We start from the raw sequence: 13,787 nt of genomic DNA, 5'->3' as shown, positions 1-13,787 counted from the left end.
AAAACATTTGGTGGGGGCTTGTCTATAGTGGAACAGGGCCAGGGATGGCCATCTCCCTAGGCTCAACTTACTCACATAGCAGACTTTAGCCCTTGGGGAACTGTTGGACCTGAATTCTGCGTAGCAATCTTGCCGTTCAGATGGGGCCAGTCTGATCTGGGCACTCCCTGGTCAGCTGGTCTCTCCTGGGGTGCCAGCCTGGATGCACTTTCTTGCAGGGCAAACTCGGGCAACATTGGGACCCATATTTTAGCCTCTGTGCTGGGAGATCACAGCTAACAAATGGAGAACTCCAGTGGGACAGCCACCCAGGGTCACCCACCAGCCCACCTGCTCACTCCTAACACTGTAGCCTCCCTGGGGCCCAGAGCAACACCCCATATCACTTTGCCAGCATGTGAATGCATGAGTGGGTTTTGCTTTCCTCTCCTCACCGGTACATGTGAGAGTGTGCATCCTGCCCTGTCACCGCTGCAGTGAGAGTACAGTCAGCCCATTCTCCCTGGTGATAGCCATTGCAGTCACATAGCCAGCCAACCCCATCCCTGCCAGTGCCCGCGCATGCCGGTGTATACCCCATGCCAACAATGGGAGTGAAACCAGGCAATTAAAACAATGGAAACTCCTGCACCCCAAACAACCACCCTTAACTGCAGCACACAGAAAAAGGACACAGACCTGCACCCACCAGCACCCTGTCATGAATGTCCCCACAGAAGCAGGTACCCTAGCACCTGCAAGAACCCTGCCCCCAGCCCAATAGTATGCACCCTGCCATGCTGCCACTGCTCTTGACACATACAAACAAGAATGGACCCCACTGCCACCACACTGCAAAACACTTTGGCTGACACCACCCATCAGAGTGTAGTGAACAGGGGTCAGGGAGCACCTCAGCCTCCATAGCACAGTGGATTCCTAACCTGGGGGAGCCAAAGAACAAAGTCAAGCCTGACACACTTCCCTCAGAGTTACGGCATGCAGTCCAGGATTTGGGAGCTGAGTGCTGGGACCCTAAAATCTTTCAGAGATGAAGCCAGTCATCTGAGTTGATGTTATACCACAATCAAAACCTCAAGGTTATCAAATGAGATAAAAGAAATTAAAACCCATCCAAATGTCAGCAACTTCAAAGATTGAAGGAATATAAGCACATGAAGATAAGAAAGAATCAGCACAAGAACTCTGACAACTCAAGAAGCCAAGGTGTCTTTGTTCCTCCAAACAACCACACAGCCTCTCTAGCAAGGGTTCTGTACTGGGCCAGGATGGCTGAAGTGGCAGAAATGGAATTTCGATATGGATAGGAAGGAAGATCATTGATGTGGAAGACTATGTTGAAACCCAATCCAAGGAAGCTAAGAATCACAATAAAACAACGCAGGAGCTGACAGACAAAATAGCCAGTATAGAAACAAACATAACCTACCAGATAGAGCTGAAAAACACTACAAAATTTATTATTTGTTATGTTCTAATGCAATCATGAGCATTAATATCTGAATAGACCAAGCAGAGAAAAGAATCCCAGAGCTCAAACACTGACTTTCTGAAATAAGACAGTCAGACAAGAAGAGAGAGAAACGAATGAAAAGGAATGAACAAAGCCTCAGATAAATATGGTATTTCATAAAGAAATCAAGTTAGTGATACATTGGTGTTGCTGAAAGAGAAGGGAAGTGTGTAACTAACTTGAAATGTATTTCCAGATATTATCATCCATGAGATCTTCCCCAACCCAGCTAGAGAGGTAGACATTCAAATTCAGAACCCAAGTAAGATACTACAGAGAACCCAGGTAAGATACTGCAGAAGAACATCATCTGCAAGACACATAATCATCAGATTCTTCAAGGTCAAATGAAAGAATAAATGCTAAAGGCAGCTAGAGAGAAAGGTCAGGTCACCTACATAGGGAAGCCATTGAGACTAAAAACAGACCTCTCAGCAGAAACCATACAAGCAAGAAGAGATTGGGAGCCAATATACAACATTCTTAGAGAAAAGAAATACCAATCCAGAATTTCATATCTGGTCAAACTCAGTTTCACAAGTTGAAGAGAAAAAAGATCCTTTTCAGACAAGCAAAGGCTGAGGGAATTTGTTACCACTAGACCTACCTTACTAGAGGGGGAAGTAAATATAGAAAGACAATTACCAGCAACTACAGAAACACACTGTAGTACACAACCAGTGACACTATAAAGCAACCACACAAACAAGTTTTCAGAATAACCAGCTAACATCATGACACAATCAATTCCACATGTATCAATACTAACCTTGAATGTAAATGGGCTAAATGCCCCAATTAAAACCCAGAGTGGCAAGCTAGAAAAAGAACCAAGATCCATTGGTATGCTGTCTTCAAGAGATCAAACTCACATACAATAAGAGATCAAACTCACATACAATGACCCACATAGGATCAAAGTAAGGGGATGGAGAAAAATCTACCAAGCAAACAAACAAACAAACAAACAAAAAACAGAAAAAAGGAGGAGTTGCCATCCTAATTTCAGTCAAAGGAGACTTTAAACCAACAAACATCAAAAAAAGACTAAAACATTACATAATGGTAAAGGGATCAAATCAACAAGAAGACCTAACTATCTTAAATATATGTGCACCCAACACAGGAGAACTCAGATTTATAAATCAAGTTCTTAGAGACCTTCAAAGATACTTAGACTCCCACATAATAATAGTGAGAGACTGAAACATCACAGAGACAGTATTAGACACATCATAGAGACAGAAAATTAACAATGCTACTCACTACCAAAACACAGCACTGGATCAAATTTACCTGCTAATAATCCACAACTGTCCACCTAAAAACAACAGAATATATATTCTTCTTATTGCCACATGGCACATAGTCTAAAATCCATCACATGATAGGATATAAAACTCTCCTCAGCAAATACAAAAGAACTGAAATAATAACCAATGTCTCAAACCACAGTGCAATGAAATTACCAATCAAGACTAAGAAATTCACTCAAAAACATACAATTACTTAGAAATTCAACAGCATGCTTCTGAATGTCTTTTGGGTAAATAATCAAATTAAGGAAAAAAATCAAGAAGTTCTTAAGCTATAAAATACCAAAATCTCTGGGACACAGCTAAAGCAGTGTTAAAAGGGAAATTTATAGCACTATAACACGGTGAAACCCCATCTCTACTGAAAATACTGCAAGCTACACATCTTATAAATGTCTAATATCCAGCATCTATAAGGAATTTGAACAAATTTACAAGAAAAATAAATCCAGCCCCTTTGAAAAGTGGACAAAAGACAGGAACAGACACTTTCAAAAGGAGACATACATGTGGCCAAGAAGCATGTGAAAAAAAGTTCAATGTCATGGATCACTGGAGAAATGCAAATCACAACCACAATGAGATACAATCTCACACCAGTCAGATGGCTATTAAAAGGTCAAAAAAAAAATAAAAGGTGCTAGAGAGGTTGTAGAGAAAATAAATGCTTATACACTGTTGGTGGGAGTGTAAATTAGTTCAAACATTGTGGAATACAGGGTAGCAATTACTCAAGGAACTAAAATTGAAGAACTACCATTAAAACCAGCAATCCCATGACTTGGTATATACCCAGAGGAATATAAACTATTCTATCATAAAGACACATGAATGTGTTATGTTCATTGCAGCACTATTCATAATAGCAAAGACATGGAATCAAACTAAGTGCCCATTGATGATAGACTAGATAAAGAAAAAGTGGTACATATACACCATGAAATACTATGCAGCCATAAGAAGAAATGAGACTGTATCCTTTACAGGTACATGGATGGAGCTGGAGGCCATTATGCTTAGCAAAGTAATGCAGAAAGAGAAAACCAAATACGACATGTTTTCATTTATAACAGCAAGTTAAATGATGAGAACACATGGACACATAGAGAGGAACTTCAGACAATGGGGCCTACCACAGGGTGGCGGTTATGGGGAAAGAAAGGATCAGATAAAATAACTAATGGGTACTGGAATTAATACCTAGGTGATGAAATTGCTGTATGATAAATCCCTATGACTCAAGTTTAACTATATAACAAACCTGCACATGTACCCCTGAACTTAAAATAAAAGTTTAAAACAAAATAGTAGGTGCTGAAGAGGATGTAAAGAAAAAGTCTTACATGCTTTTGGTGGGAATATAAATTAGTACAGCCACCATGGAAAACAATAAGAAGATTTCTCCAAAAAAAACTAAAAATAGAACTATCATTCAATCCAACAATCCAACTGCTGTGTATCTATCCAAAGGAAAAAGAAATCAGATTATGAAAAGGATGCCTAAACTCCCATGGTTATTGCAGCACTATTCACGATAGCAAAGATGTGTAACCTAAGCATCCATTAACAAATAAATGGATAAAGAAAATATTATGTACACATGCAATGAAATAATATTCCATTGTAATAAAAAGAATGGAATCCTGTCATTGGAAGCAACATGGATTCAACTGGAGGTCATTATGATAAGCAAAATAAATCAAGCAGAGAAAGACAAATATTGTATGTTTTCACTTACATGTGGGAGCTACAAAAGCTGATCTATAAAGGTAGAGAGTAGCATGATAGATACCAGAAGCAGGGAAGGGTGTTCAGGGTGTGGAGAATGAAAAAACACTGTTTAATGAGTACAAACATAGAGATACATAAAAGGAGTAAGTTTTGTTTGTCAAAGATCAGATGGTTATAGATGTGTTATTTCTGAGGCCTCTGTTCTGTTCCATTGGTCTATATATCTGTTTTGATACCAGTACCATGCTGTTTTGGTTACTGTAGCCTTGTAGTATAGTTTGAAGTTAGGTAGTGTGATGCCCCCAGCTTTGTTCTTTTTGCTTAGGATTGTCTTGGCTATGCATGCTCTTTTTTTAGTTCCATATGAAGTTTAAAGTAGTTTTTTCCACTTGATGAGGATAGCATTTAATCTCTTAATTACTTTGGGCAGTATGACCATTTTCATGATACTAATTCTTCCTATCCATGAACATGGAATGTTTTACCATTTGTTTGTATCCTCTCTTATTTCCTTGAGCAGTGGTTTGTAGTTCTCCTTGAAGAGGTCTTTCACATCCCTTGTAAGTTGTATTTCTAGGTATTTTATTCTTTTTGTAGCAATTGTGAATGAGAGTTCACTCATGATTTGGCTCTCTGTTTGTCTATTATTGGTGTATAGGAATGCTTGTGATTTTTGCACATTGATTTTGTAGGCAATACCATTCAGGACAAAGGCATGGGCAAAGACTTCATGACTAAAACACCAAAAGCAATGGCAACAAAAGCCAAAATTGACAAATGGGATCTAATTAAACTAAAGAGCTTCTGCACAGCAAAAGAAACTATCATCAGAGTGAACAGGCAACCTACAAAATGGGAGACAATTTTTGCAACCTACCCACCTGACAAAGGGCTAATATCCAGAATCTACAAAGAACTTAAACAAATTTACGAGAAAAAAAATCCCCATCAAAAAGTGGGAGAAGGATATGAACAGACACTTCTCAAAAGAAGACATTTATGCAGCCAATAAACATATGAAAAAAAGCTCATCATCACTGGTCATTAGAGGAATGCAAATCAAAACCACAGTGAGATAACATCTCAGGCCAGTTAGAAGGGCGATTATTAAAAAGTCAGGAAAACAACGGATGCTGGAGAGGATGTGGAGAAATCGGAATGCTTTTACACTGTTGGTGGGAGTGTAAATTAGTTCAACCATTGTGGAAGACAGTGTGGCAATTCCTCAAGGATCTAGAAACAGAAATACCATTTGATCCAGCAATACCATTACTGGGTATATACCCAAAGGATTATAAATCACTCTACTGTAAAGACACATGCACATGTATGTTTATTGTGGCACTATTCACAAAAGCAAAGACTTGGAACCAACCCAAATGGCCATCAATGATAGACTGGATAAAGAAAATGTGGCACATATACACCATGGAATACTATGCAGCCATAAAAGAGGATGAGTTCGTGTCCTTTGCAGGGAGATGGATGAAGGTGGAAACCCTCATTCTCAGCAACCTAACACAAGAACAGAAAACCAAACACTGCATGTTCTCACTCATAAGTGGGAGTTGAACAATTAGAACCCATGGACACAGGGAGGGGAATATCACACACTGGGGCCTGTTGGGGAGGGAGGGGCTACGGGAAGGATAGCATTAAGAGAAATACCTAATATAGATAATGGGTTGATGGGTTCAGCAAACAACCGTGGCACATGTATACCTATGTAACAAACCTACACATTCTGCACATGTACCTCAGAACTTAAATTATAATAAAAAATTTTTAAAAAGGAGTAAGTTTTAATATTTGACAGCAGAGTAGGGTGACTACAGTTTACAACAACGTATTGTATTTTTCAAAATAGCTAGAAGAGAGGAATTAAAATGTTTCCAACAAAGAGAGAAATGATAAACGCTCAAGGTGATGAATGCCCTAAATTTCCTAATATCCTGACTTTATCATTATACATTTGATCCATGTAACAAAATATCACATGTACCCCAAAATGTGTATAGGTATTAAGAATCAATAAAAAATAGCAAAGAGAGTCTTCTTATTTTCTATATTAGTTACAACCAAGCCATTCTATTGCTGGAACAAATATGGTAGTGGTTGTCGTGGGAAGTGATGATGATGATGATGATGATGATCATCATCATCATCATAATGGTGGAAACAATGATATGTTGCTGAGAATAAACCTCTATCAAATGACAGCTAATTATGTGTTAGGCATTGTGCCAATAAAATTTCAGATAGTAATTCAATTTTATGCCTTAGACAAGTTTGTTAAGTAAATGTTATTTTGCTCACTTTGCAGTAAAGAGATTGACATTCAGAGAAGTTGAATAATATGATCCTCAAATCAATCAAACACTAATTAAGGAAAATAAAAATAAAAAATAATACAGAAATAATCTTTGATATGTCCCAAATTGTGAGATCCTGTCTGTGGATGAAAGAAAGGTGGAAATATACCCAAATGATTATAAAATATTGCTAATAAAGCATATTTGAAAAGAAACAAAAGATCCATTCACAAATATATATGCATAGATTCTTTATTCAGGGAGTGAAAGAAAAGTGACAACTGCACAGGTGGTAGAAGCTCATGCCCAGGGGACAGACAGACACAGAAAACATCAACAGAATTTTTTGATGGTTCCCAGGGAGAAAGCTGCTCTTTCTTCTGAAGCTCTGGGAGCTGGCACAGCCGAGGACTTCCTTTGCTCCGTCTCCACCTGGACAGTGGCAGTATGGCAGCCTCAAAAAGAAAAACTTTTGCTATCAGGGATCATCACAGGCAGATCACAGGCTAAGAGGAAAGAAGCTCCCTGTGTATCCATGGTAGGCTTCGATGAGAAGATGCAGGTGGAGCTGTGGAACGAGGTGAGCCAATTATCCTTATCCTTTCATGCTCCTGATGAATCCTGAAGCTGTTACTTGCTCTTGGGTGGATACTTTGACTGGCAGGGTGGGGAAGGTGTCACAGGAGGACATTTCTGCTGGCACTGCTGAGGTGGGCAGGGCTGTGGACACGTTGGTGGTGGGCAGGGCTGTGGACACTTTAGTGGTGGGCAGGGCTCAGGGCACTTCGGGGGTGGACATGGCTCTGGGCACTTTGGCGTGGGGCACACAGGAGGTGGCTGGCAGGGCTGCTTGCACTGCTGCTGTTGATAAGACATCCTGCTGGAGTCTCAGAATCTGAAAGAAATGATATGACAGTGTTCATGGGAATGGACTCCTCCAGAGAGAGAAGCCAAAGCTTATATAATACCATGGCATATTATTTCTCCAATCTCCAAAAAATTATTTAAACTCTTAATTCCCTTTTCAAGACTCCCTGGTTTCTCACTTCCACTTCAGCGAATTACTTCATTGTCCCTGGGAACTCTTGTGTTTTCTCATATAATTTTTCCAAAGAAAATATCTCTGTAGTAAACAGCCAAGCATGTTATTTCTATGAAAATAACATCTTCAAGAAAGGCAGTCACAGGTTCAGATACCCAGGGCTATCTCACAAGCTATTCCTATTATCATTATCTGTTGTAAAATCCCAGTGGGTTGACATAGGCACACAGAAAAGGACTGTTTGGGAAGAATTGCATGCTCTCACACCTGCTACGACATAAACCTTTGAAAAGGACACCAGAAAGGCAGAGAAAAAAAGAAAAATACTTTGTTGTTTTTTCTTCTTCAAATCAAAGCTTTCCCCTTAACTAACTTCTCTGTCCATATGAACACCTAACTCTGTACCAAAAGAAAGGTAAAATAGCATATCATTGTGCTCTAATCCTAAATTTCCATCCACTAAGTAGCATCAAATCAACATTCATAGGATTGGATCAACCAAACTTGCTGTATTCAGATTAAATTCAACATTTCAGGGCACAAAGAACAGAGGAACTCCAGGAATCCAACTCACCAGGTTCTCCAAGGCAGATCAGTGCTTAGGTACCAGGAGTTTAGGAGTCGCGCAGCAGAAAACCTCTTTATAGTGCCTGCTACCCCTCCCAGCAGGAAGTGTAACTGCCAGAATCTACACTGATCCAGTAATTTCTTAAGCCAAATGCAAATTTATCCACAACTGGCCTGACAGTGATTATCAAACTAGGAAATATCCTGTTCTGGGATCTCCCCACTGGGTTAAGTGCTCCTGACTCACAGAGGCCCTGCCTTAGATCTCAGTTTCAGTGACCTACAGCAAAGAGGGACTTGGGGGATTCTCTAACTGGTGGTCAAGGGCTCTCTTTTTTGACAGGGGGCAATGATCCTTTCCTGTCTTACACCTTCCCTAAATCATAAAACTTCCTGTCCGGATCCACTTTAGCTGAATGCCATATTGTTGTACATGAACCCATCTCCACCTCTACTTTCCTTGTACAATTTGCCAATGCACTAAAAGGAAGGAGAGACCTAACAAAGGCCTGGGTTCTGGCCCTTTTTTTGTTTTGTTTTGTTTGCTAAGTTGTGTGACCACAGGCAGGTCACCTCTCCTCCCTGGGATTATAAGAAGGGGAGAATCATACTTACCTCTGGAGTTGGGAGCTGACCGCATTGTGCCACCTTCTGACCCCGTTCAAGCCAGAAACTTTCTCCTCCACTTCTATCTTTCTCTCTCATAGAACCCTGGATTTTACGATTTTCCTTTCCTCTTTGAAGCTGTCTTCTCCACCCAATTTGTACAGGCAATTGTCACCTGGGACAGATTCCAGAGTGAGAGCCAGTCTCCCCAGCACATTTGCTACTTGCTGCCATCAAGGATGTGTACTAGTGCCTTTTTATATATAAAAATGTATTCTTTGCTACCACATTAAGGAAATGGAGAGACATGAAACAAAATTACAAGCATTCATTCAAAATCTATGTATTGAACCATGCCTATATGATTCCCTGAAACTACCCTATAGAGAACAATCTGCATAGACTCACATTATCATATGTAAATAATTAGAAGTAGGTTTGCAGAGTGGACATGGTCAGCGCACCTAAAGTCTGAAATCTGGGGGAAAATACAAACTAAGTATAATCTAATATGTATTCTTCCCCTCTGCTTCTAAAGAGGTTTTAGGTGTTTCTCAGTGTTTTTTAATTTGTTTGCATGTTCCTTCTCTGTCTTTTCCATAAGCCCCCTAGTCCCATGACCTGCTAGATTATCAAGTCACACCCCAATGTACACCTCTCATCTATTCATTTTGGTACATATTGTTCACTCAACATATATATTGTCAATGCATATAGTGACTCCTCTTTCATATCTTTTGTAAACTCTTCCTGCAATCAGTGAGGCTTACTTAACATGGTATATTAAATATTTAAGTTGATGTTGCTAGAGCTTCCTTAGACCAGTTGTCAGGAAGCTTTCCAAGAATGTAGTTTATAGTTGGAGAAAAAGAAAGGAAAATGAGGAAGAGGAAGAGGAAAGACTCAAAATCATTGGTGCAGTCACCCACTATGCTCCAGGAAGGGTAGGAGTGCTGAATCAACCCAGCATCACATCCCTCAGTTAAGCAGGTTAGGTTCCCAGAGCTGCCATTGCTCCCATCAATAAGGAAGGGCTCTGGGGCAAGATCACTACTGGCCAGTACTGTACAGAAATAAAGACATCACATCAGCACCTTGAGGCCAGGTGTTTACAAATGGTGTTCTCACCAAATTATCCCTACAGAGTATTACGCATGCTAAGCACATCAGGGGACAAAGTAAAGGGCCTTTATTCAATAGGTCACCTACTACTCCCCAACAGCCTCACATCACATCTAAAACACAAATCCTTAGAGAAATGTCTGATTTCTAACATGCAAAATTGGAGAATTGGCTGCCAAATGAGATCACTGTGTAAGATAATACAGTTTGGGTCCTCCCTGAGACTCCCCTTCTGAGAACACCCCACTCAAACAGGCTGCTTATCACAGCAGAGCAGGCAACAGAATGACAGCAGCCCTAGTGCCCCCAGCATCTCAGACAGGCTCACTTTACAAGTTGAGGTGGTGAACTTGAAACTCAGAGTTCCTCACAGACCAGCTACATGAGGAATGGCCACAACATGAAGAGGGGCAGCTAACAGTCACAGCTTCCCCCAGTTAGGACATCCAGGCCCTGAGACATGCCCTGAGCGAGGCATACTTTACACACGCACATACACACCATGGGTATCTATCTGTCTATCTATCTATCTATCTATCTATCTATCTTCTATCTATCTATCTAATGTGTCATCTATCTATCCATCTATCTATCTATCTTTCTATTATCTCTCCATATATATAAAGAGGTTAGCTTTATATTCTTTAACAGTCTGATAGCCTTAGGTCCATTTCTCCTACTTTTACTCCATGATTTTTGAAGGGATTATTAAGTTTAAATCATTACTACATAAAAATGACAAGAAAGAACAAAAACTTTTGAACTTTTGTGTTATTCTTGATTCAACTTCTATCTCACATTTTACTACTATGAATTTTACACCATTAAACAAAATAGTCCCGGCAAATTAATATTCTGCCATCAAACATGGAAGAAGAAACAGGAATTGTGGGAAGATTTTCCTAGTCTTCTTAAATAAATCACTCTAAGTCTCTGTGAATTTCTGCTTCTGTTTTATTCCTGAATATAAGGCTTACATTCCATCATTATTCCTTAATTTTGCTTAATCAGATAAATTATAGGACATAAATGTTGCAGAATTCTTAAGATCATTAGGGGGGATGTTTTAGAAGACTATTTAATATTATTTAAAACATTCAGATTATAGTAAAAGCATATATAAAGCATGAAAACATTTTAACATTTATTTATGAAAAGATAAGAAGTACCTAAAACATTTTATTAAATATGATTCTGTTTGGTTGGTGTAATTACAGATGATTTTTATTTTCTTATTTTCCTTTTCAAAATATTCTCCAAATGTTACCTATTATTTTGTAAAGACTTAAAATTCTGCTTTGAAAAGCTGACAAGAGACAAGTCTGTCCATGGCTCAATTAGTGAGATAATGATCTTTTTCTTTTTAAGCATCTCTGGCCAAACACCAAAGGTGGGGCTGGACATGAGTACGAATTGTTTTATTACTATACTCCAACATTTAATTACCTCCCTATTATAATCTTTCTTGAAGAAAACTCCTAATAATAATCACCCTTCCTCCTACCAGTGACAAAAACACAGGGAAGCCACAGGCACCCAATAGCCATACATGTCTATGAAACAGTTCACCAAAATTGAGAGATCATACTAGGTTAAAAACATTAGGAATGAGTTTGTCTACCATCCAAGAGCCGGCAAGATAGTAATCGTAAAATTCGTCCAATTATGATGAAATTGGAAGAAATTGATAGTTATTAAGACAGGTGGTAAGGATAAAAGAACAAGTGATAATAATAGTATCTACCATTAAATTGTCAAAAGAAAAAAATTAAATCAGAAATTGCACATAAAGTACTTAGTACATTATGTACTTAGACTTATGACTACAGATAGTACTCATAATAGTAATGTAATATATTGTTAATCAAAGAAATAGAGCCAAAACTTCAAGTTTGAGATGTGTTTGATGGTAAGTTATTTGCTTTATATTTAAGATATTTTATATCATATTTCTATTAGGTCAGAGCCAGAAGATTTTAGGGGGAAGCAAACAAAAATACTTTATTTGAATGAGGTGCGGTGAAATAATAAGATGGGCTAACCTTGACACTTACTCTTGTGTGGTGAAAATGAGAGTTAATCAAAGAAGAAATGTAGAATAAAGTACAGAAACAAGATAATTTAATTGTTCTTAGTTATTTGGACTAAGATTGTCTTCTGACTACTGTTAAGTACAAAAATAGAAAACTAACTACAATAAATGCAGTATGTTAACTGTGTTAGTTTGCACAAAATTGACATTGTAAATATTTAGCATTCTGTATAAAAATATATAATGTAATCTCTAATCTAGTTTACTATTACTTTGATTAGCTGTTCAGGACAATAAAAAATTCTCTCACTTAAATATCATATTTCTTCTGGTGGCAGATTATTTAAATTTCAGTCTAAGTCCTTATAAGGAACTGAATCATTCATTAGCATTAACCTTCCCAAAGTAAATAGGGCCTGTAAATTCTAGTTTTATTATTCTCTACATGTTAGATCAGACTAGTTAAAAGAATAATTTCAAGAGCTATCAGAAATACAAGATGATCTTGTATGCTTTGTGTTAGGGAGATTAAAAACATGGGCTAAGAAATAGAATAAATCTGACACTTCTCCTCCTAAGAATCTTTTTAAGACAGTGAATGTGCATGGATTTAAAGTTGCCTCCCTTCACACACACACAAATAAATAAATAAAGGAAAGCAAGTAAACCGGACAAAATTGTGAAAAACTCTGGAGTGGAAAAGCAGTTTAAACTCTAACATAGAAAAGTGCTGACAGCATTGTACCATAAGTTAAAGAGAAGTTAAATAAACTACAAACAGAAAAATCAAAACTGACTCATGATCTCACAGAACTAAACATAATTTTACCATAGCATCCACCATCATGACTCCTAGAAATTCATGTAACAGATTTCAAAATATGCCCACAAAAAATAACCTGGAATCAAATGTTTATAGTAGCTTTATTCATAATTTCCAAGAATTATGATCCACCAAGATGTCCTTCAGTAGATGAATAGATAAATAAATTGTAGTATATCACAACCATAGAGTGGAATACTGTACAGTGAAAAAATGGAATGACCTATCAAGACTCACAAAGACGTGGTTGAATTTTAAATGCAAATTGATAAGTAACAGAAGTCAGTCTTAAAGACTACGTACTTTAAGTTTCCATATATGTGACTTCTGTAAAAGATAAATTTACACATCCAAAGAGTTCAACAAACTCCTAGTAAAATAAATTCAAAGAGACCCACACGGAGGCACACTATAATCAAACTATCAAAGGGAGAATCTTTAAAGCAGCAAGAGATAAGTGAATCTTCATATATAAGTGATCCTTAATAAGACTGTTGGACAATGTATCATCAGATACCTTGGAGATCAGGAAGCAGTGGCATGATATAATGAGAGTGCTGAAAGGAAAAAATGGCAACCTAGAATTTCACTTCTGGCAAAATTGTGCTTAAAAAATGAGGGTGAAATTATAGCGTTCTCGGATAATCAAAACCTGAGGCGGTTCATTGCTCCTAGATTTCCTGTGTGAGTAATGATAAAGAGAGCCTTTCAATTTGAAATAAA

At 38.1% G+C, this 13,787-nt stretch overlaps 1 protein-coding gene across 1 annotated transcript; it reads right to left on the bottom strand.

Annotated features, from left to right (window-relative positions):
- Positions 1-7,502: 7,502 nt before the first annotated feature.
- LOC103891370 (small proline-rich protein 2B-like) lies at positions 7,503-7,770 on the bottom strand. The gene has a single exon (XM_024232071.2). The coding sequence runs from the start codon at positions 7,746-7,748 to the stop codon at positions 7,503-7,505; it is 246 nt and encodes an 81-aa protein (XP_024087839.1). The 5' UTR covers positions 7,749-7,770.
- Positions 7,771-13,787: the final 6,017 nt, after the last annotated feature.

Source organism: Pongo abelii, chromosome 1 (genome assembly GCF_028885655.2).
Source record: "Pongo abelii isolate AG06213 chromosome 1, NHGRI_mPonAbe1-v2.0_pri, whole genome shotgun sequence".
In the NCBI taxonomy this organism is placed as follows: domain Eukaryota; kingdom Metazoa; phylum Chordata; class Mammalia; order Primates; family Hominidae; genus Pongo; species Pongo abelii.
This window is presented reverse-complemented; position numbering and strand designations above follow the sequence as displayed.

Coding starts and splice junctions, on each gene's coding strand:
- LOC103891370 (XM_024232071.2), bottom strand. CDS start 7,748: ATGTCTTATCAACAGCAGCAGTGCAAGCAGCCCTGCCAGCCACCTCCT.